The following is a 23819-nucleotide window of genomic DNA, read 5'->3' on the forward strand; positions in this document are numbered from 1 at the left end:
TTTCCTCATACCATTATTGTTGCCCTCCAGATGTTTAACTACAACTGCTTTCTACATTATTCATTGGCCTTGCTGGCTGGAGCTGATGAGAGCTGGAGTCAAACCACATCTTGAGAGCACCAGGTTCCCTACCCCTGCAGTACACTGATTACAATCAACCAATCTTTGTTCATAGAGGATATTCACATTCTTACAAGTGACTTGAACTGCTATTCGTTAATCTTCAAGAATCTCACTCTCAAAGCATGATTGTGGGTTGAACAATTTGCAAGGCTTGGATGAATATCACTATCCAAAATGCATTTTTCAGATTGTAGCACTTACCCAGGACTAAGTTTAACTGAATTTAATTGAACTAAATGGGGTTTCACTTAGATAACATGTATAGGATTGCATAGCTAGTCATCTTGTGATTAAAAGTAACACTTGGGTTTGGCTATATGCAAAAGCTGGATAATTCAAACCGACTAGGCCAACTGTGCTAACAAGAAGAACTTGAGGTACGGCAAAAACTATAATCATGTGTTTGCATCTATGTATATGCATGCTCTGATTTTCAGGGAAACTATTATACAGTGGTACCTTGGTTCACGAACTTAATTCATTCCATGATCTTGGTCATGAACTGAACTGGTTGCAAACTGAGTCAAATTTCCCCAAAAGATTCATTATAAATAAGGTTACTCCTTTTTGAACCATATGTAATTTTTTTAACCACAAAAATATGAAACAAAGTACAGTAGAGTATGAAGAGAGAGAATGCTAACCTTGCTTGAGGCGACTTCTGGAGTGGAGGACAGGAAGGTGGGTGGGGAGGAGCTTATTGTTTGGAGGGAGAGTCTGTGACCACGATTGCAACTAGAGGAAGCTGCAGCCATGTGTCAGAGTGGGGAAGACGGCCGCGTTCATGTTTGTGTGAACACGAATGAGGCCATCTTCCCTGCACGGACATGCTCTGCCATGAGGTCATGGTGCGGGGAAGATGGCCGCGATCATGTTCCTCACCCAATGCGGAGTTTGTGAACAGAAGCAAAATTTCTGTTCATGAACTAAACAGAAAACGTTTGTGAACCAAGGAATTACTGTACATTATAACAAAGAAGCTGCAATCTCAATGCCCCCACCTCAATCAGAAATCATGCCAATTTTACAGTCAGTATGTATGAGTCAAAAAACTGCAAGTTCATGTCATATTTTGTTTTGTTACGCCATGTGCTTAGCAAGAATCAATGGGACTTTTTTGGGTGAGGGGACTGGATACACACCCACTGGTCCCTGTTTTCCATACTGCTTCCGTTCATCTCTCATGGAGCTGTCCTGATCTGCATTGATAACAGTGTCAACAGGGGAACACGTGCAGCAGCAGGAAGGACACGCATGCATGCCAGAATAATTTAACTCAACATTTCTCCGTGGCACAACAGTCCTGCTTGTCACATCTCATTCTTACTTTAGGGCTTGTTGAACTTAGTCCTCACGCTTCTGTTTGCTGCTGTAAAGATGAAGCCGCAAGAGGTGTAATGCAGACAAGACCATGGCATCTACTTTATTTCTTTTTTTTTAGTCTTGACTTGCTCATATATTTCTTTCTACATTATTAATTGGCATCAATGTGATTGATTTTCTCAGGTTTGCCATCATCTGTTTTTCATGAGGAAGAAAATGAGATTGCTGGGTAGGATATACTATTAATAATAAAGCAATACACAGTAGTCTATCATACATTTGTAATATTCGTAAATAAATCCAATAGAAGCATATATGCACAGATTTTAGTTTTTAGAAGAAGCAACACATTTTATAGAAAGAAAGTTATTTCTGAAAGATAGTACAACTCTCTGTTGTATGATCAGTTGCTAACTTCTGGCAGCCCAAGGTTATTGAACAGTAGGCTTTTTTTCTCCTGAATTAGTGATGGTGTACTTACTAAGAACTTTAGATTTACTGCAACTTAAGAGTTGTACGGTCATGTCTGCTTGTGGTACTGTTGAAATACTGCTGAATCATGCTTTGTCTTTATGACAAGTGCCTAGTTACTAGGTACATATATTTTAACTCATTGTGTAATTATTTTTAATTTGTTGAAGTCATGATCATATTTTCTTATATGAAATAGACATTTTCTCAACCAAACACATTAAATAAATATATGAAATAAACACGAGATTGGGGTATATAAACTTGCTCGCTCTCTCTCTCTCTCTCTCTCACACACACACACTCACTCACTCACTCACTCACGCACTCTCTTGGCAAACCTTTCAAAAGTACTCCCTACTTTGCACCTTGCAGCATGTGGCAAGCAGAGGATGTGCCTGCATGCTGATGCTTTGCTCTTTGTTCCAAGCGGTCATGCCAGGAAAGGCTGTTTTCAGCTCAGTGGGCCATCCATTCTCCTTTCTGCCTACCATGTTCTGTTTTTGTTCTCCACAGAGATCTAATACTTAAAGGTATGAGCCTTCATGCTTCTTTTAGTTTTGCTGCTGGATGACAGAAAGCCCATAATGAGGGCTGTTTTAGCTCTCATGGCATGCGCAACAAATGCGTAAAAAGGACTGGTGTCAGGGTTAGGCACCTGGTCTGGCCCACATCCCTGCAGAAAGCCCACTGCCAATCCCAGCAGCTTCCTGGCCCTGTCGGTGTTCCCCCTTGCTATCACAGCTTGTTCATCTGCCTTCTTGGACCATATAAGCAATGAAAGAGGATGGAAATAGAGCACTTTCCTTCACTTGCTTTGCATTCTTCCTCTGGATGGTGGTACACATTCAGTCCAGAGCAAGAGGATGAATGACTATGCAGTGTAGACAAATCCAAGAGGACAAATTCATCAACGTGTTTCCCACTGAGGACACGTTGCACAAGGATTCCCCAAAAACCTGACATTGCCACTGGCTATAGCCTCAGTAACTCAGGATGCCATGCAGGACACAGCCACTCTCTGCTTCAAGGCATCAAAACCCTCTTAGCAATATGCTTCAAAACTGAGATGAATCATCCTTTAGGTTACAGCAATGGAACTATGCTAGGCTGCTATAGCAAGAGAAAACGTAGTCCCCATGTTTCCATGAGATACTTCACATGCCACCACTAGGCACGTGATCTCACTAAACTTTCATTCTTCCATCCTGCTGAAATGGAAAGATGCAGACACAACACCAGAAAATGGTCATAGGTAAAAGAGGTATTGCCTCAAGGTAAATTCTGAGTTTGTCAACTGAAACAGAATGGAAGAAACAAGCACACTTGCCAATTTCATTATGTTGATGAACCAGCAAACAAACTGAATCTTTGGTAATTTAATTAGAACCCTGAAGTAAGATCACAAATGGAGTGGCAAGAAGAATGCGGTAGCAGCACTTACTATACAAACAGATGGGCCTAAAATAATGCAGTTGACTTATTACACAGCCAAGTAGTGATCAGGGTAATGAATAACTTGTCCTAGAATAAAAATAGGCCAGTATGCTATGAGTGACTTTTCAAAATTATGCATCGATCTTATAATTCCACATAGCTGTGAAAATGTCGACCCACTTGAAGCCAGTCCCATCTTACAAAAATCTAATCCAGACACCAACTGCAAGTCCATTTAGAGAGTCTGCATGACTTACAAACTCCTTATAAAAGCAGCACAGTCTCCCTAAATGAACAGTAGAACAAAACAATATAATAGAGTGCTGCCTATTCAAATCATGTACAAAAGACTCTGACCCATCATAGGTAAAACACCAGTAACACTTCCTAAGATATCTACAATATAGGAAACAAAAATATCAGGAATCAAGTTAGTAAAATCCTCTAGTGATACCTCATAGCATTTGACCCACATTTTGGGGGATGTCCTAAAGTTGTATAACTGGTGCAAGATGTGGGAGCTGGAATTCACCTTGGCTTATTTTTTTCACCACATCTTAATATTACTACCGCAGTATTGTTTAAGGCACTCTTAAACATAACCTCATCCAGACTCATAGAGTCATTTAGAACTTCCTTCTCTATTAGAAATTCCTCCCCTCCCCCATTGTTGGACCTTGGGGTTGGCAATATGCCAGATGTTTGTGCTAAAGCAATGGTAATAAACAGGATGGTCTTTTCTTCTCTTTGTGATGTACAGCTATTTTTGTCATGCCCAAGAACTTATTTTCTTCTCCCTTACTGGGTGGCTGGTGATGCGAATGGAAGGTGGGCTACATACATGACTTTGATTGCTATCCTATTGTAATATACTCTCTCTTTTTCTTTTCTATATTATAATTTCATTTAAAATAGTCAATTCATTGCTTAGGAGGCGGAAAGGCTTCTGGCCCATTACACAGGACAGATCCAAAGTCCAAATCAGATATTTCACTGTCAAAACCAGAGCCTAATGTGCTTATCCCTTAACAAAAGAACAAGAATCCCACCTACATGAAAACAGTGCTTCCATTTCCACATATCTTCTCCTCCCCCGAGCAATATCTAGTTCAATTTACTCCCTTTCCTGAAATCATTACAATGTGTCTTGTCCCTATCTCTGCTATAAATCACTTGCCTACCAGCACCGGGGGGGGGGGGGTCCACTGGACACAAGGACATACAAGATACTGTAAAATCCATTCTATATTTCATAAATTGGCAGGTGGTTTTTATTCTATCATCCAATTCACTGATTCACAGAAATTCATTCATAAACAAATTTGCAAATTCTTAAAAATTTGCAAATACCCCCAGCTCTGCAAAATATGTATTTTTATGCTTTATCCCATAGGAAAAATGTGCATTTTTAAAGACTGCTTTTTTAAAATGAAAAACTACCATCAATATTGCATAAACTTACTGACCATTAAAAAAAAAAAAAGGTTCACAAGTTCACAGAATCTGAACATCTTGGGAAAAGTTGGCAGGCCCAGAATCTGTGGGTCATATTCTTAGAAATTCAAACCCATTTGAGTCCACTGTGGATTTGTGCAGGATCCACTAATTTGAACTGGATATCATGAACTGGAATGGATATAACTCAAAACAACCCCATTTTCTTTGTGGTTCCATCATTTTTTAATTGGTGATACTATAGTATCTTTATGTGCCTGTGCTTCTGTGAGGTGAAACGAGCACTAAGTACTGTTAGCCCAAATCAGCAACTTTTCCAAACCTGGGACAGAAAACATTGATGCGGTAGTGGGAGGTACATATTGTACAGAAAAGTAAACAAGTAATCCGCATGTAAATTATATTACTGCCTTTGGTGCAAGATGGGCTCTGAATCACACCTAATACCTGTTAAACACCTAATCACCTAAATCACACCAGTACCTGTTTAATTTATTTTAAATAGGTTAGTTTTAGGCTCAGTTGTGGAACAGTTAAATTATTTTATTTAGGATTTGGAATAATGTTGTAAGCTGTTCAGAGACAACAGTGATGGACGGCCTACACATTTTCTAAATAAATAAACACAAAATGCACTGGAGCAAAGGTACTGTTATTACTTTCATCAGGAAGTTAAAAAAATTAAAAAGAAGTAAGATTAAAAGCCACCTTTTCCTCATCAATTCACACGAATAGCCACATTGCATAAACATTTGACATAAGCAAGCTGGTTAATTATGCATTCCATGCTTGTCTCTTTTTGTTTGATACCTTACAGGCATCACTTTGAAGCCATCAAAGAAGAATGTCAAACAGTCCCTAAGCAGAAGGATGGAAAGTGTGAATCTAATGGAATTGTGTTGACTTCTCCCCCACCCTTCACACTGCATATGCAGATAATAAATTGCAAGACATGAATTACTACACATGATGCCAGCATTTGTTCATTTCATCACTGTACAACAAGCCTCGAATCCTCTCAGCAGCTAGACATCATTGCCCTGATCAAGCTAACCCAATTTGAAGATCAGTGTGTTAACATTAATGCATTAATTATGCTGCATGCCTAATATATCTCCTATGCAATTTATTGGAACAGTTTATGGCTTAACTAAAGATGCTAATTCAGTTCCATGCAAATTAACCTGATCCATTATATTGTGTCCAAAAGCATGCCCTGAAGATTTAAAGAACAAAGTTTGATTGGAAATTGTTGCTTTTCTGCTAGGGCATGTACGAGCAGCCAAAGAAAGATTCCCACATGGCACTCACAGGTGCCCCATCTTCAGCTGTCACCAAATCCCCTTTCTCCCCATGTAGCAGCCTAGGTGGAACATATTTGTGGTGAGTATGAATGTACATGTGCCATCATAATCACGCTGAACACAGCCTGAAAAACCAGTTATCTGGTGGACTATGAGGAGCACAATTTAGATGGCCTTCATACCAATTATCTGGTGGACTATGAGGAGCACAATTTAGATGGCCTTCACGTAATCATTTCAGCACAAAGAACTTCAGCATCAGCCCAGATTCAGCATCAGCCTGAAGCTCAACACCAAATATATCCCCCCTTCCCTTCCAAGGACCAAAATTTTTCATCATTTTGACATCAAACTCTTCCAACTACTCATCCTGAATCCCAGCACCTGAGGCAGTGTGCTTCTTCTTGCTGCCAGATAAAGCTAGCCCTGAGGCCACTGTAGAAAAAGCCTAACCAATATTGATTTCCAGCCTGCAATACACATGGTATTTTCTCCAGTTGAGTTTCATTCAGCTTCTGGCACATCATCAGTGCAAACTACCCTGCTGTGTATTGTCTGGAATTTATTTATGAGTGTTGAACCTCTGCAGGTCAGAACTGTTGCTCAGCTCTGACCCACCTGGGATCCCAAATTACTCCTTGAGGCAGCACATGGAGTCGACTTGGCATCAACTGTTCCCATTTAATTTGCACTCTGCACTCCTGACTAGCTCTGGGAAAAGCTGTTCATAGTTGCAGTCAGCAGGGATGGGATGAAGCACATGCAGTCTGAGTGCACAGGGATGGAAGTTCAAACCTTTCCATCAAGTTCAAACCTTTCAATGGCTTGCCCTTGTGCTGTGGCAAGACTCATTCGGAATCTTTTGCTGGATTTGCTGTTGACCCAAATGACTTTCATCGTGCTGCTTGGCTTGTGCAAGCAGGAGGGGAGATGACTGGGCTGTCTTTCTGTAAGCTTTCTCTGTATCGTTTTCATGTGGCTCTCTGCTGAGCCTGCAGTTCATGGGTTCATTTAAATCACTTGATATGTGGGAAACAGCAAAGATACAAAAATAAGTTGCTAACTTAGCAGATCAACTGTGAATGGCATCTTGCTGGGAGAAAGGGAGAACCCCATCAGCTCCTGGATCTTTCTTATTGATTTTTCTTGCTGTTTAAAATTATGTGTGTCTGTGTGCTGTTTGTTTCTGTGTTTGTATGAAAATGCCTTTCATAATGTATTTTGAAGTTTTAATCTTTGTAAACAATCCAGAGAGATTCAGCTATTTCAAAGAAATGTAATACACGAAATGAAAATAGAATGAGATTATTTGCTTGTGATCTGAGGAGTAGGAAGCTGAAGATGAATGGCAGAAGCTTTTTGTTGGAAAAAGAACCACAACAGATAAGAAATGGTGCAGTTCACTGGCTTCCTACAAAGGTATATACAAATGAAGAATCACTACGTTCTTGCAAATGGAGCCAAGTGTCCTCCTGCATTCACAATGCCTTTGACATATGTATTGGCTAGCAAATCCAGTACTGATTCAGGAGTCTGTCTCGTCCGCCAAATTCCTGCTGCTGCAGACAAGCTGTATTCATTTTTAAAGCACTGAACATATATTTATTCAGTGAAGTGTGCATCCACCCCCATTCTCAAACATTGAAAACTGCCTCAGAGAGTTACTGATATCACCAGTTTTCAGCCCACTAGTGCAGTAGCACACAGAAACACTTCTTGCAGAGCCCAGCTAGGGAGAAAAGATTCTGTGTCTAACAAAATTAAGGGTGTGAACTTCTACAGTGGGTTCATTCCTCAAATTTTGTACCTCTGTATGTACACTTGTTTCTGATGGGCCAAAGATCTTCTGAATGTGATAAGGTTCTGAAGAGCTTTACTTTACCCCTCAGGCCAAAAAAACTCATTCAGAGATTTTGGATATTAAAGGGATTAAGAAGTGATTCAAAACTAGGTGAACAGGCATTAAAATGGGAATTACAGTTCAAAGGAAGCAAAATCAAAGTGGTGCATATTGGGATAAAGCTCCAAATGTCACATATGCACTAATGCGATATGAGCTGGAAATCATTAACCAGGAAAGGGGACTTGGGTTGATGAAAATATTGACCTAATGTGTAGCTGTTATGAATAATGGGTATCATTAGGAAAGGCATAAAAATTATCCATATCATACAATGCTTTGTATAATGTAATTATTATGCAATGATTTAAACAAATCTATGGTGTCAGAAAAAACCAATGTTGGGGCATTTTATCTTGGGAAAAAAGATAAATAAGGAGAAATGTGACAGAAATGTTTCAAATAATTCATAGTGAAGAGAAAATGGAAAGTTAGAAATTTTCCTCCTCATATAATACTGGAATCTAAAATTGGGTCATCCAATGACTACACAATGGGAATTTCCAGCCATACTAAGGGAAGTTAAACTATGGAAGTTGCTACCACAAGATGTGGTGACAGCTGCCAACTTGGATAGCTTTAATAGGGGATTAAATAAACCCATGAGGATAGGTCCAAGTAACCACTATGGTAACCACATGGTAGGCTATGTGATATCTCTAAAATCAAAGGAAAAACATCTCTAATGCCCAGTAGTTGCCCTCATGTCCTGCAATTGTTCTACCCAAAGTCATCTGGGTAGTCACTATGGGAAGGAGATATTGGATCAGGCAGAGCTTTGATTCAATTCAGCAGGTCTCTGCTTATGTTCTTATCACGATGCTCCAAAGAAAGACCTTATTTCTGATTCTTTGGGTCAATGAGGTTAATGACTGCTTTAAAAAGCACCCCAGGAAATCAGAAAACATACATTTTGTGCTCCTCATTTGAATTTAGTTTTAAGCAAGCAAGTGGAGAAAGTGCAGTTTAGTAATCTATGTGCACATGTAATTAATGGCTCCCACTTAAGTACCATATGATTTACATATAGAAAAAAAGAAGCCTGTTATATGCTTTCTTTGAAAAGACAAGATTGCTAAATGAACCCATAAGCTATTTCTTTTCCAATATATCAAACTGTAGAATGATATACCACCAAAATGCCAGTATGAAAAAAAATCAGTACTAAAAGGTGTCATGTTAAATTTATGTGAATAGTTAAAGGGAAGATGTATGCGGCCAATAGTTGGTTATCTTACAGATGAAGATAGAAATCTCATTAATGATTAAGAATTTCTGCAAACATATGTTCAAAAGGTAATAAAAAACCCTGTAGTAAAGGCAACACAATTAAGGGAAAGAGTTACGGTGACACAGAGCCACTGTCAGCATGAAAATATTAATCCCCAGAAGATGGCCAGATACCAGCTGAGAAATTCAAGGTGCTTTTTCTACAAGCTAATAAACAGTGATAGAATCCGGAGTCCCTGGGGTGGGGGGCGGAGAGAATCCATGTCTCTGCAGGAGGGACATTCCTTCTGAGAAGCCAGAATTACTTGAAAAAGAAGACCATGGAACCATGTATGTTAGGAGGTATTATTATTATTATTATTATGATTATTATTATTATAACATTTCGTCGGAGAGAGGACCACATTCCTGTCCCTGCCAGCAGAGTGCCAGCACCCACCCAGTCCCAGATAGCATTGTTGCCTTAAGGGGTAGATCAACAAGACTCCTTTAAAACAAAGCACTGGAATCCAGGCAAATCCTCAGAAGTAAGGATTATAAAATGCAGAAGATGCACCATGTGTAGTGCATAGGAGACATGTTATCTGGAATTTGTTGAAAACAACACTAATTTCTGGCTTCTTGTATCCTGACCTTAGCTCACCTTTGGACTCCTGCGCTATAGACTTAATGCTGTCTCTGAATTCTGACTGTATTTCCCTGTTATCCTGGGGGCTTGACCTGGGCTATGACCCTGATTCATCTTTGAAAAAATTGCTAGTAAGGACTCTTGAGTGAATTGACTCCTCCATTGCAATTAACTCTGTGTTTGTCCATGGAGCAAGGTGCTGAAGAAGACAGAGTTTGGAAACATAACAGATGAACTTCAAGGAGTGAAATGCCCTATGAATAAGGATTCCTAGCTAATTAGAAGTGTGGTCATCCAGAAATTTCAGATCTTGTTATCAGACCAGCCTTTAAATTTGTCAGTCTAGAAAAATGCTTTTATATAACAATTGCTCCAGTTTCACAGTTGCAAAAAACAAACACAGATGACTAATCTTTGCAGAACTATTTTTCAAAATCAGAATCACATTCAGAGTTTCCAGTTCCTGAAATATGCAGATACAAATGTTTCTATGGCCACATGTCTTGCTCGATCAAATTTGCAATAAGTCCTTGCTAGAAATCAGACATTTAGAAATGACAGGTCTTTTTTGCATATAGTATTACATACTAGTCCCTTTACATAGCAAAACCTTGATTACCACAATTTTCATTACTGTGTCCATCAATATGGCAATCACAATGTTTGGACTAAATACCCAACAGTAATGGTTCACATTGTTTTGTTAAACAGAGATTTATGGGTTATTAACATGAAGACTTCCAGAATTTAATCTGTGGATTCCAAAACAAACTGAACTGATCCATACATCATAGTTTATGGCACTTCCAACATTTGTAGTTCCTGAATGTTTCCAAATGCTCAAATTACATATAGTCTGAGATAAAATTAAATGTGGCTTTTCATGCAGATTTTAAATATTTGCCAATTAATGCAGGTCAGAGTGGATTTAAGAGTGAATATATGAACAAGTAACATCGAGTGAAAATAGACATATTCACCATCCAACATTTATCTGTACCATGAGCAATTAGGTAATTATGGTGGAAAACATAAGCCCATTTTATTCAAGAAAGCCTTGGGTTGCAACCTAATGCCCTGATCTTAACTGCATCTCATTTAAAAGGTGTCATACTGAAATCATCTGCATTAATTTCCAAGTAAACACAATTTGGATCAGTATGTAAGAATTTAAAATGAAAAGCAATTCGGTGAGGCACATTGATTATCCTGAAGATGGGCCTAGCTTTTCATTTTCACCATTTTAAGATTGTGGATTGTTTCTTATCTCTTTACGTTGTTTAACATATTGTTATACATTCTCCTAACAGCCTCCCTTATAATAATTTCAAACATCCCATTATTATCCAGTTATAAAACCATCTGGATTATGTTTCTGTACCCTCAAACTAATAACCGCTTTTGTTTTAACATAAAAGCCATATTCAGAATAGCATCCTAACATGTGAGGAGGGAGAGATGAATGAACAAGCAAGATCTGCCTGTCCACCCACCACCACCACCACCATTCTTGCCCTCCCTCCTCATGGTCCTCTGAAGCAGGATTCCTTCTACCAATAGAGGTTGCCCATAAATTGAAGAGGCCTGGAAGGATTTCCTGCACTTGAGGAGGGTGATGAGAACAGTTCTCACTCTTCCACCTTGTGTGCTCATGTAAGTATGCTTGGATGCCTGAATAAGCTACATACACATACTTTTCTTATGCAACTACACCTTCATCCTGGCTTCTTTGGCCTATGCAGCTAACCATAGTGCCCCATCTCACGCAATGTAATTTTCTGATACCAAATCGTAATTCCTGTGAGCAGAGATTATTGTGCATTGCCTAAAATAAATAACTGCTACATTTATTTTCATAATAGCACAAGGCAGGCTGGGCAGGATAGAAGGAATCTTGGTCTGTGCACTTGGGCTTATTTTCTCCCACATGGTACACTTACTTCACTTAGAGGGACTTTGAATGTCATAGAAACACAGAATAGTAGAGTTGGAAGGGGCTAAAAAGGCCATTGGGTCTGCTGTTGCAGGACACCAATTTACACCATTTCACTCAGATGGCTATCCAGTTTCTTTCTGAATGTGTGGGAGAGAATTCACAAGTGAATAGCTGGTTATCTACAACTACAGGACAGATGGTGCATCCTACCCATGCAAAGTCCCCTTCTGACATCGCAGTGGAAGTGCAAAAAGTAGGAGGCTTTTTGTACTATCCAAAACCAATCTCACAGAAAAGCAACATGGATACCATAATTAGCATTACCATCAAATGACCATCTAAAAGAGAGCTGTGACATCTTGATATAAGTACCCTGCATAAAGCAGTATACTCTTGAAGTACAATCCAAGCACAATATTGTTGTGTGTTCTTTAAAAGGAGGAGAATTTAGCCACTGTCTAAAATGCTGTGAGTCACCTTCTGAAGCCTAGATCCATAGAATATAGTGTTTCTAAGCATTACGCCTAAGGTTTCTGCAAATCCTTAAGTCTAAGACAATGACATCATCTGCTCCAGATACATTCTCAGAGACATATTTTGTGTCTATAGAAACCATTTAACTTTGTATGAATTAATTAAAACACTTCAGCCCAGCTAAATTAGCATGGGTAATCAACGCTGTCATATTAACATACCCAGGCACTGACACATCTGCCGCAGGTGGTGATTTTGAAATCTCCATAGAGATCCTTGATGGCACCAGTTGTAAAAAATCCTTCTACCATCAGCAAAATGCCATAAACAAAGAAGGCAGCTGCTACGCCATAGATCACATATTTGAAGATGTCAATCCTGTGTAATAAAAAGGTATACATGTTAGTAAAATTTTACTGAAGACTCTGACTATTAACACTTTAAAAAAAATAGACAGGCATTTCTCCAGTTGGGACATCAGCAGTTGATACAGTGTAGCAATAAGGTAACTGAGTTGCTGATAGATCTTGTCTTATGAATCACAGAACAGTGAATATTCACATAAGAAATGCAGATTTCTTCCAGTGAAAATCATTCAAGCAATTTATGCTGGTGCAACACACACATACAGACTGACAGTGGCATTTTAACATTTTATGTATTTAGAATATATTGGGATCTCCCCTTCTTTCAGTGCAAAACACATAAACAGCTGTCAAACTGCCAATGCTCTTCAATGCACTTGCACAGATGAATGGATGCTTGTTACTTTCCACATCCAGTTGGAAGAGCTGGGTGGGCAGTTGATGATCTGTTTTGTTCAAGTGTGCAGTCAAGACCATTTCTCCATTACAAATCAAATCTCTGCTGTTACAGGATAATGTTAACGCATTTGCCATTTTACGTTTCCCTTTTTTGGTTGGCATTCTTTGCCTTCAGCAATAATGATGTAGATGTAGCAAAGTGTGCCTATTGCTGCCTCAAATTAAGCTATGTCTAATTTCTCAGTCTTATAGAATTCTATGGCTTGGAGAACTCATAGTAAAAGGATGCCAAATGCTAGTATAATACATATGGTGCAATTCTATGAATATTTAGACAGAAAAAGATCCTACAACTCCTGGTTGGGGGCATGCTGAGAGTTGTGGGAATTGTTTTTTGTCTACCATGCATAGGATTGTGCCAACAGAAACGAACTTTCTCTACCTTCACTGGGCATATCCCCTATTAATTTCTACACTGCACGCCTTTTCAATCATGAAATAGAATGAGAATCATGACCAACTGACCCTACTCCCTGATATTTTCAACACTTCACTTTCATTAGAAAGATCCATTTGTAATCCAAAAGTGTCACAAGGATTCAGACCAGATCCGCAAGCCTTTGACACAAACTCGGTTTTTGAATGAATGAATTTTTAAGCTGGCAGCATAACAAAAAGTTTGCTTTGTGTGTTTTCCACTTTCCCTTCCAAGATGAAATGAGGTCATGGGGTTATTGTTTGTTTATTTGGCTTTTGCTTTTAAAAATAAAAAATAAAATAAAAAATTCACTGCACAGCACATAGACAAAGGAGGGAAACTGAAGGCATGGCACCCGTGGATATGGATCTAACGGTCCTTTTATGTGCAAAGAATGAGTTCTTCCGTTACTAGAAGGGCCTCCAATCTAGCTTCCACCAACAGTAGAGGGAAGCCATGATGCCATTTCTTTCTGCCCACTGGATCACCTTGTGCCAGCTACCATGTTGCTCCAGGGAGACCCTGCGGGGTGAAGTGGGGAGAAAAGGGAGTATGCAAATAGGCCTTCTCCCACTCCCCCTGCTTTCAACAGCAGGACTCCCTGATTTGATACGCATGCAACACTGCCACTTCCACGAGTCTAAAAGCAGAGGTCCATGTGCAGAGTGAGGAGCTGGAGCGGAATCTTAATTCCTCCTTGCAATATCTTACTTCCAGTTTGGACTAAGCACCTGCCAGCCCTCCCTTAATGCACTGTAAGATAGTTGTCCATTGTCAGGGTTGTTTAGGAATTGTTTATTATTGTTATTACATACTCCATTTCTGTACTATACAATAGCCAAATCTCTCTGGGCAGGTTAAAACAGTTAAGGAAAAAAAGCGCAATATACTATAAAATCTTATCAAAATACAAAGATTTTAAACCCCAAAAGAAAAAAGCTGCTACAACATACAGTTAACAGCAACCTCTTAAGTCTTTGGATAGCCCAGTATGTCTTTAAAAGCCTCGGCACAAATGGCCATCATAACCTGGTGCCAAAAAGACTACCTTATTGGTATTTCACTACGGGGTAGTCATAGGTTCTCTTTCACAGCCTGATCTCAAGGGCTGCCACGCACTGCTCTCTACTTCGAAGGCAGGAACCATAAACCCCTCCCTAGAGCACTTTTTCCTTTCCTTGCCCCCCTCCCCATTTTCAGTGGGAGCAGATACTGGTGGCCATACAGGGCTTGTGGGGCCTAATATGGAAGCCCTCTTCCCCCTGCCCCATGAGGTGAGGTGGGAATTGATGAGCAAAAGGGCCTTCTTTGCTGTCCCACACCACCTCTGGAATTCCCTTCCAAGGAAAGTGCGACTAGCACCCACTTTACCTTGTTTTTGGCACCAAGTTAGGACTGTTTTGTTTATTTAGTTAGTTTATTTTTAGATTATGATATTGGTCTTGCTGCTGGTTTATTGCTTTATTGTTTTATTGGTTGGTAGTTTTATTGTTTATAATGTGTGTGTCCTCCTGTTGTTTTATATTGTGTTTTTACTTTATTATGTTCTATGGTTTTAGTTATTATTGTCATTTATTTGTATGTGTATTTTCTATTTTTATCTGTATTATTGTTTATGACTGTGCTGTGAGCCACCCAGAGAGCATTCTGGCTGGGGGGGGCGGGGGAAGGAATGCAAATGCAATAAATAAATAAATGAATAATACGGCCCGCATTTGACTTTATCATGTGAATTGGCTCTAACAGCATTAACTGCACAAGAAAGAAACTTTTTACAACCAAGCTACTTTTTTACAGTTCACAGTGGCACTGAATGGCTGTCATAAGAGGTCGTTCTTGTTTTGTGCAATGTAGAGTCATTAAACAGGTTTTAAATATGTATCAAGAAGACAGGTATGCACTGATGATGGCTTCAGAACTGTATCCCACCAGATGGTCTCAGCACACTAAGCTAGACATCTCTCAAACAAAGGTCAGATTTTATCCCTTGTGGCTCCCGGATCACCGCAATAGTTTATCTGCATTCCTACAGCTCATCAACAAATCAGCTGCCAGCCATCTTTTAAGAGATTTCCCTGGCTGAGTCTATCACAGGGTGTGACCTTTAATACTGTCATTGCATTTTACAAAACAAGACAATAGAAACAATAAGATTTGGAATGCAAAGAATTTTGATTAACATGGTTGATTAGTTAGAAACGGTTAATTCTGTGTCTCCCAAGATTATGTCTTCAAAAGAAATGTGAAATCATGATGACAAAATCATGCCAGTGTTGAGCCATTTATGGTTTTATGCCCTGAAATGATTAAATGCCGACGGAATCCTGAAGCTATTACATGGTATAGGCTTAAAATTTGTTGGGCTTTCATATTATGGGTGCTGAAATATTATGAACCAGACAGCATGAAATTAGAATGTTTTCTATGAAAGCAGCATTGCGGTGATTGAGAATGTGCCATATTCTACACAATGAAACAGATGCCTCATTCAAAGAAAACACAGATACCCACCCTTAGCCAACCAGCCTTTAGAGAATTTTAGTTGTTAACAATAAACAGCAACAGCACAGATTTCTCATATGCCTAGTCCCCTGCACTGTGGAAGTGCACAAAAGAGAACACAAGCATGGCAACAATAAGGGCACTATGCTGAGGGAGCTAAACTACATGTTCCCTTAAACTGGTAGGTCGCATCTTTTCCATTTTGTTTTAAACAGTTGAAAACATTCAAATTTTATTGGCACCCAACACGAGAACAGGACCTCCATCCATGGTTTTGTACTGGTAGTTACACATACATAACACACAGAAAAAAATTCTTCAAAGGTATTTGCATACCTTTGGCAAGGAATATTTGCAAAATCAAAAATACTTTGTGAGCTCAGCATAGGCTACTTCATCCATTGCTAGTAATTTTAATCTTTTGCCAAAACCGCAATAAATCTTCCACACAGATATTGAGCTTCAGGTTATATTTGAACAATTCTGCCAATAAATATTAGTGAAACTGTAAGCATGGTTACATATAATTTGCCACAGTGAGTTCCCCTGCACAGTTTTGAAATGCTACCACTAACAGGCAAAGATGAGTTGACAAAGATAAATGCTTTCTGTAGGTTTGATTCATTATTTACTGTATTATTTGATATCTAGCTTGTGTGGGCTGCTGAATTTCCATTTCACTAACAGAGAACCGTGCAAATCCTCAAATTACTCAGCTGCAGAAAGAGAGATATCACTTCTTTTGAAACTCTGCAAATAAGTTCCTGCAGCCATAATAAGCCATACAAATCTTCTGCCCCCTTCCTAAGGGCAGATCTGCACGGTCATCTTTCATCTGCACAGATCCCGTCCCTCCATATAAATGAACTTTATAACATGTGGGAGGATTTGAGTGTCCTCCACAGAAGGTTTTTTCCTGAGGATTTTCCCCACTGCCTTTCTATATGTTCATGTATATGTTATGCAACACAAGATAATGTTTTACTATAGAGCGGAATTGCAAATTTACACAAGGCCAGAACAAATAATGGCCTCATCCAGGAAAATATTGCATTATCTTCTTTCTAAAAAAAAAACAAAACAAAACCTGCAGAAATGTCTATAAAACACAGGAGGGGCCCTGGAGGATGAAGGCATCAGGTAAAGTGGGATCACCAGAACTTAATAAATACCTTTCAGGGATAAGTCATATACTTATTGATACATTTCCCTTTTTACGATCACATCAGGTACCTACTGACATTCAGCCTGTGATCAGCTACCACTTCAAGATCCTGTCACACACTCTGTTGTTGATTGGTGCCATCAAGTCATCTCCAACTTATGATAACCCTGTGCACAAATGCCTCCAAAAGCCCTGCCCTTTATGATCCTGCTGAGCTCCTGAAAACTGGAGGCCATGGCTTCCTTTGGGGAGTCACTCCAACTCTTACTTGCTCTTGCTCTTCTTTTGCCTTTCCCTAACATGATTGTCTTTTCTAATGAGTTTCACCCTCTCATAATGTACTGAAAGTATGTATCATTTTTTGCTTCCAGGTTTTTGTACTTACTATTGTGAATACCTATGCATTTGACATCTTTTTCCTAAATAAAGAAATTTACACTTGTCTATCAAATTTCATCCTGCTTTTTCTACCCAAGGAAAGCCAGCTGGGCATCCAAATGCTACACCTTTGTAACTGAATTAAACTCTCCACAGAATAAACTAAATTATCAGCTGCCACCACCTCATGAATCAAGAGCAGTAGGATTTTGCAGTTAAAAGCCTAAGGCAGGCATGCAAATTGAGATAATATAAGGCATTCAGATCAAATTATGCCAAATTTGAGTCAATTCAAATAAACAAGAAAAATTCTTTTAATATCTGAGCTTGACTGACTACTAACATAAGCAGCTTCTCTTATAACATCCAAGCTTGGAATCCACAGTTCTCTTTTTTGTCTCCTACTGCCAGAGGAACAGAATGAACTTTGTGAAGCCTGGTCAGCCAACTCCAGCTGAAGACCCCTTGTACATGACTAGCTGAAGCACTGAGAGAGCATTGCCTATGAACAGCTCCTAGTGCTAACAACCAAAAGGCATTGTGCTCATTATTTATGTCCTTCCTTCTGTAGAGGGTTTTTTGTGGTGAGACAAAAGATGGAAACTGTGGGAAAATAAAAGGTAATATTGGCTGGAGCCTGCACAAAATTCCACGAATGAGACAGTGCAATTTCACACTAAAAGACTGATCTGGAGGTATTCAGAGGTATATTCAGCAGGGTGGCACAGCTAAAACAAAAAGCCCTCAATTCTCCATTTCGCAAGAAAAAGAAGAGAGTTACCAAGAAGGCAGAAAGGAAAACTGAAGCTTTTGGGTGCATTTTCTATTGATTACTGACTTCCAAACCCTCCATGACAATCCACCATTCGAAAGCATGAAAATATTAGACTCTTGCACAGGAAGGTTAGGGTGGCATGCACGCTTCTCCCTCCACCACCACGCATGTTATCCTCACAATCATCCAATAAGATAGGACACGTGTGAGATGCTGGCTTGCTGAATGTCAGCAACACCCACTTATCAATAGTGCAGGTTTAAACCTTGTCTCGTGAGTTCTAATAGCTTGCCTTATAAACAAACGGCAGCTACTACAAAACAGCAGGGGTAGAGGGATGTAGAATCCCCAAGACACAGGGAGACTTGAGCATCAATTACATGTTCATAATGAACAAATTAACTGATAAATGCCATTGCTTATCAATGTGTCTGAATTCTTTGAATTATAACTATGTTTCTTGACTGGTATTTCACGTATAGCTCTGACACAGTAAACACAGATAATTTGTGATAACACTCGAAGCACTGATTTACTGTTTCAGAAATAATAGCTACCCAGAGACTCATTACCTTAAAAGTCTAGAAAAATGGATTAGCTTTCAATCTATAATAAGCCAGAGCCTTAGCTGTAAAGTCAGCTTTAAGAGGCATCATTCTAAATGCAAGTCTAAAAATATAACCCATTTAACAGCAACAGCATAAGCAATATGAATGAGCACTAACTATCAAGCAATGAAGTTAAGTCAGATGAATCTGCCCCCACTGCCATTGGCCTGTCACTGATTCTATTTCTTATTCTGGGGAGGGGAGGGGAGGGAACGGGAGGGGACAGGATGGCTGATCCTTCCAAATCACAGAAATGCTATTGAAGATCCTGACTATGAGGTGGATCTGTTCTTCCAGGCACCATTGGTCCTAAAACCCAAAGAGTGTTTCATTTCATCCCTGATCGCACTAGTTTATGCATGTACCTTTAAAATGAGTTATTTCAGGGGTCTCAGGGCCAGGTTTCCTGGAAGGCCATGTCCCCTTTCCCTCCAATCACTGATAATTTCTTGACTGTCCAACTTTTGTGCAGTCATCCTCCATTAGCCTGGAATGCCACTCCTAAGGATTTTCTTTTGACCCTATCCCTTTTGCCTTCAGTCCTTTCACTCCTGGAAGGCAATAAAGCCCCCAACAGAGTCTCCAAAATGGAATTCATCCTTCAGCTTCACTTTCCACTTATTCCATGTTTCCTTTCCAATGCTTACATATTCCTGGTTATGCTTGAACTCAGCTTGATTTAGGCATGGGGGGCAATTTAGACATTCCAATAATCAAAACAAAGGCTTAACATTAGTAAGCTGCCTTGGGTTCCTCACAAGAAGAAAAAAGATGATATATAAATGCAATGCAATAGTAGTAATAGGATATTATACAATATCTGCTAAAAGCTTAAAATCGATTTCAACGAGACACTACTTATTATTTATTTTAAGGCAAGGATAGGTAACTTGAGGCTCTCTAGATGTTTTGGCCTACAAGTCCCATCATGCCTCACCATTAGCTATGCTGGCTAGGGCTGGTAAAATTGTAGGCTAAAACTCCTCCAGCGCCACAAGCTGCCTAGCAAGTTAACATTTTTTTTAAATGCTATATTAAGGCAGTGGTTGGTGAGGACTTAGCTAAACGTACCTCTTCTCTGAATTTTGATAAGTATATTCCCATCCTAAAGAGCTATTACCCCTTAACTCTCTTCCTTCAAGTAGGTTTATTTGCAACTGCATGCAATGTTTCTCGTAAGACATCTCCATGCTGGGCTACCAACTGCTTTCTCCTCAGGTCTCATTGGTCTATTGTGAAGGCTGCCTTCCCTTTTAAAGACTCTCTCAAGCTCTCCTATTTAGTGATTTCAGGCTTTGCTTGCAATCATCCCTTAGGATCAGCCTCTGTTATGAGTTTTTCCTGCCTTCTTCTTATTTCCACCTATTGTTGCTAGTGTGAAACCTGACCTTAAGCACTTCACAGCTGAGCTTCCCACCAGCTTATCAGTTCATTAGCAAATAAATTATAAAGTGAGCAAAACCAAAGCAGGACCCTACAGAAATTCTAAATTCGCATTTAGAAAGGCAGACAGCATGTCTCAAAATTAGCAAGTTTTGCTTTTGTTTCTGGGGTGAAGAGCAAAGGAACTGGAGTTGCTGACTGACAAGTTCTCTTTCTAATCAAAGGACACATTTTACCAAAGATTCTCCAAGCACTGTGGTTTGCGGAAGGGCTCACAGGAGCCTACAAAACAAATGCTTCCAGACTTCTCTATGAAAAAAGCTTTACACTGATTCTCAACCATCACAACTTCCTAGTCTCTGCACCTATCTTTCTGAAACTATGCAGGGTTTTTTTTTGTCTAAAGGCACTTCTATGATGGTTGCCAATTTTATATAAACTGAAAAAGGAACACAATTAGAAGAGGAAGGCAAAATACATCTCTCAGCATCTGAAATTATGAGTGCTCCCTTTCTACCTAAAGCACTGCTTGTAATGTTTGCAAACTTGATCATTTTCTTACAGAGGTCAACCTTTTTTATCTGGATAAGTTTTAGAAGAATGGTCTATTAGGAATATGGAAAAGCCCATTCTTTTTCGAATATCTTCAAACCATATAAAAGCAAATAACCTACACCTATTTATCTGAAATTTGACAGACTTGAACTATTCAGAAGGGCAAGCTATCTATGCAAATTTTATTCCATTTTGCCAAGAGATAAAAAAGTATAAAGGCACATATAAAGGCAAAAAACACTGCACTTATTCTTCTGAAATTTCATAAGCAAATTCTTATCCTAAAGAGATAATAACTCGGTAAATATAATCCACTAATGGCAAACGGAAACAGTTACAGCCATTTTTTCCTATGATCAGAGGCATGAAGCTGATTTCCAGATCAAAGTGGACAGCCTCCAACCAGTCTCATCATAACTAGGTGATTTTCTCAAAAGCTGAATTAAGGAAGGTCCGAAAAAATTCTTTTGGCTGGTGCACACTGCCAACTTATAGAGTGGAGAATAATGATTTTATGCAAAGCAAACACACCTATACCATTATTTAAGTACAAGATGCACATTTCATTAAGTCAAACTATTATTAAACCATGTTCCTAAACATATTCCTCCTATTTAAACATATTCATGCTGAAATTAATGTAATAAGAAACATGATTAGCATGTTTCAAACTTTAAAATATATAGACATTGAATTGAGTGAGATGTGTTGCAAAACATACAGCTAAAGACTTTTAACTGTTAGCTCAATTAAAGATATATTAACATTTGGATGCATCCAAATATTTTACATAATTTTGGATGTCATTATCTGTATTACAGGAGATAAAAACATATTCCATTTTTAAAATGTACATCCAAACTTATTAATAGAAATATTTATATTGGTAGAACAATTTTGTACCCATCTGTTATCCCCTGCATTTGGAAGAAATTCAAATAATGTCTTCTCAACAGAATATTGGGGGTGGGGGACTAGAAATTTTGCTGCAGCACAAAAGCAAAGTCACACAAGATGAGGGAGACGCTCACATGGTAAAGACGTCGATGGTGTCCCCAGCAGCTCTCGCCATCTCAAAGTAGGTCTGAAGAATGTTGACAGTTCCCGAGAGTGCTTCATGGCCACAGCCACAGAAAAGGGCGACCCCGGCATACAGCAGGATGGTGGCAATCAGTGAGGCATAAGGAATACCCCCCAAGCATTTGATGCAGCACTCGAAGCACCCTGAACAAAAATGGAGAAGAAAAGGATTTTTAACACGTCTTAATTTTCTTTTGCTTCAAGACCAATCCTCATTCTCCTTTCCCCGTTTTCTTCCTCTGCCTATTGCTTGTCATGAACTCTGCAGGGAGTCTGATAACACAAATAGGAATCACCTGTTTTCAGCACCCCGCACACAAAAATGAAAAAGGGAAAACACAGTTTTACCATAAGAGGTATTCTAATTATTGGACTTATTTGATGTACATAAAACTTCTAAGCCTGAACATATACAAAGCTTGCATAACTTCTAGCTGACAACTCCTATCAACCCTTGCCAGCAGAACCAGTACAGAAGGCTGATGGGTGTTGTAGTCCAAAATATTTTGTGGCCACCTCAGTCCGCCTTGTGGTACGGCCAAGCCTGGCTTGGAGGCCACAACTCCTGCCTCCCAGGATCAACACTGCAGCAAGGGGGAGACGTGCCCAGCTCAATCCATCAACCCGAAAAGAAGCGGCTGCAGGGGGGTTGCCTCCCTGCCCCCTGCTAGAAATGACACTTTTGGGAGGAAGGGACAACAGCCATTTCTCTTCTTTCCCTAGCAGCTGTCCAAAAGCTTGCCTATAGCTAAAGCTCTGCATTATTATTTTGAATGTGTGAACACAATGCACGCACATGGACACTTATAGGGAAAACAGCACTTGAGGGGAATAATCTTGATCAAGAAAACTGTGGGCAGAAGGTTGTTCCCCCTTCAGCCCTACGCAGAGATAGAACTGCAATCTCGATTTGAATTGTAACCCTACCAGCAGTTGTTCTTAAAGGATTTAAAGTATGGGAGCCTATTATAAATGTCTCCCACTATGTCTGGTTGATCTTTATTGTCCTGGTCTTCAAGAAAAGAACTGTTTGGCGCTGTTCCAAAGGATGTACTAGATAATCTCAAGAGAAGAATAATTAACCTTTTCCAGCCAGTTGGTGACCTCTAGAATTGCCACATATGCAAAAGTTCTTGTGTGCATGCAAGAATTCTATATGCAACTGCAAGCCCTGATTTGTTTTCACAAACCAAATTTGGGTTGTCTTGCCCGCACTTGTTTTCATTTGTATTGCCCTGACCATAACCAGTTCATTTTCTCGAGTGGCTTCTTCCTTCTGCCTTGCTTCCCACCAGATCAGAATAGTTTTCCTTTACAGTGAAGCTTCAGTCAAAGTCATTGAGTGCACAGTCATACAGTGGTTAGCTGCATGGCTAACCACTGTACTGCCAGAAGCCTCCACCCCTTCTAGAAGATTTCATTATTGTTCCAGTCCGCTGCAGTGGTTCTTTTGTGGATTACAGCTCATGGATCCCAATGCAGAACACAATGCCTAAGAAAAGCTGCTGCTAATATTGCTGGTTTGAATACCCCCAATCACTCTCTGGGAAGAGTGAAAAGGTAGATGCCAAGAATGAGTCACACCAACCCACAAACATTGTTACTGTCATCACATTGCTGTTGGGTGTTGAAGAATTAGGGTGCTGGTAAACATCTGCCTCATTCTAGCAATGACCATCTATGCCTGGAACAGTTTCTCACACCTGAGTAGACTGGCTGGATGCTGGTGGGAATAAGTGCTTGATTCTCAAGCACCACAAAACAACACTGTTTGTGCCAATTTTCAAAGTGGGAGTGATGTGTTTAGATTCTCTGCCGCCGCCGCCACCACATCTATTATGTAGGTAAGC

General features: G+C 39.5%; 1 protein-coding gene across 1 annotated transcript in view; it reads right to left on the reverse strand.

Moving 5' to 3' along the window:
• Positions 1-22108, reverse strand: part of LOC123024462 (neuronal membrane glycoprotein M6-a) — a 37106-nt gene extending 14998 nt beyond the window's left edge. Inside the window, exons 1-2 of the mRNA XM_044432182.1 lie at positions 21921-22108; positions 12503-12659 (exon numbers count right to left, since the gene is read on the reverse strand). Of these exons, the coding sequence (XP_044288117.1) occupies positions 12503-12659; positions 21921-21961 (198 nt within the window). The 5' untranslated portion in view covers positions 21962-22108. The remainder of the gene's footprint in view (positions 1-12502; positions 12660-21920) is intronic.
• Between the last annotated feature and the right edge of the window lie 1711 nt (positions 22109-23819).

The sequence above is a fragment of the Varanus komodoensis genome, unplaced genomic scaffold (genome assembly GCF_004798865.1).
Source record: "Varanus komodoensis strain SLA01 unplaced genomic scaffold, ASM479886v1 scaffold233, whole genome shotgun sequence".
Lineage (NCBI taxonomy): Eukaryota > Metazoa > Chordata > Lepidosauria > Squamata > Varanidae > Varanus > Varanus komodoensis.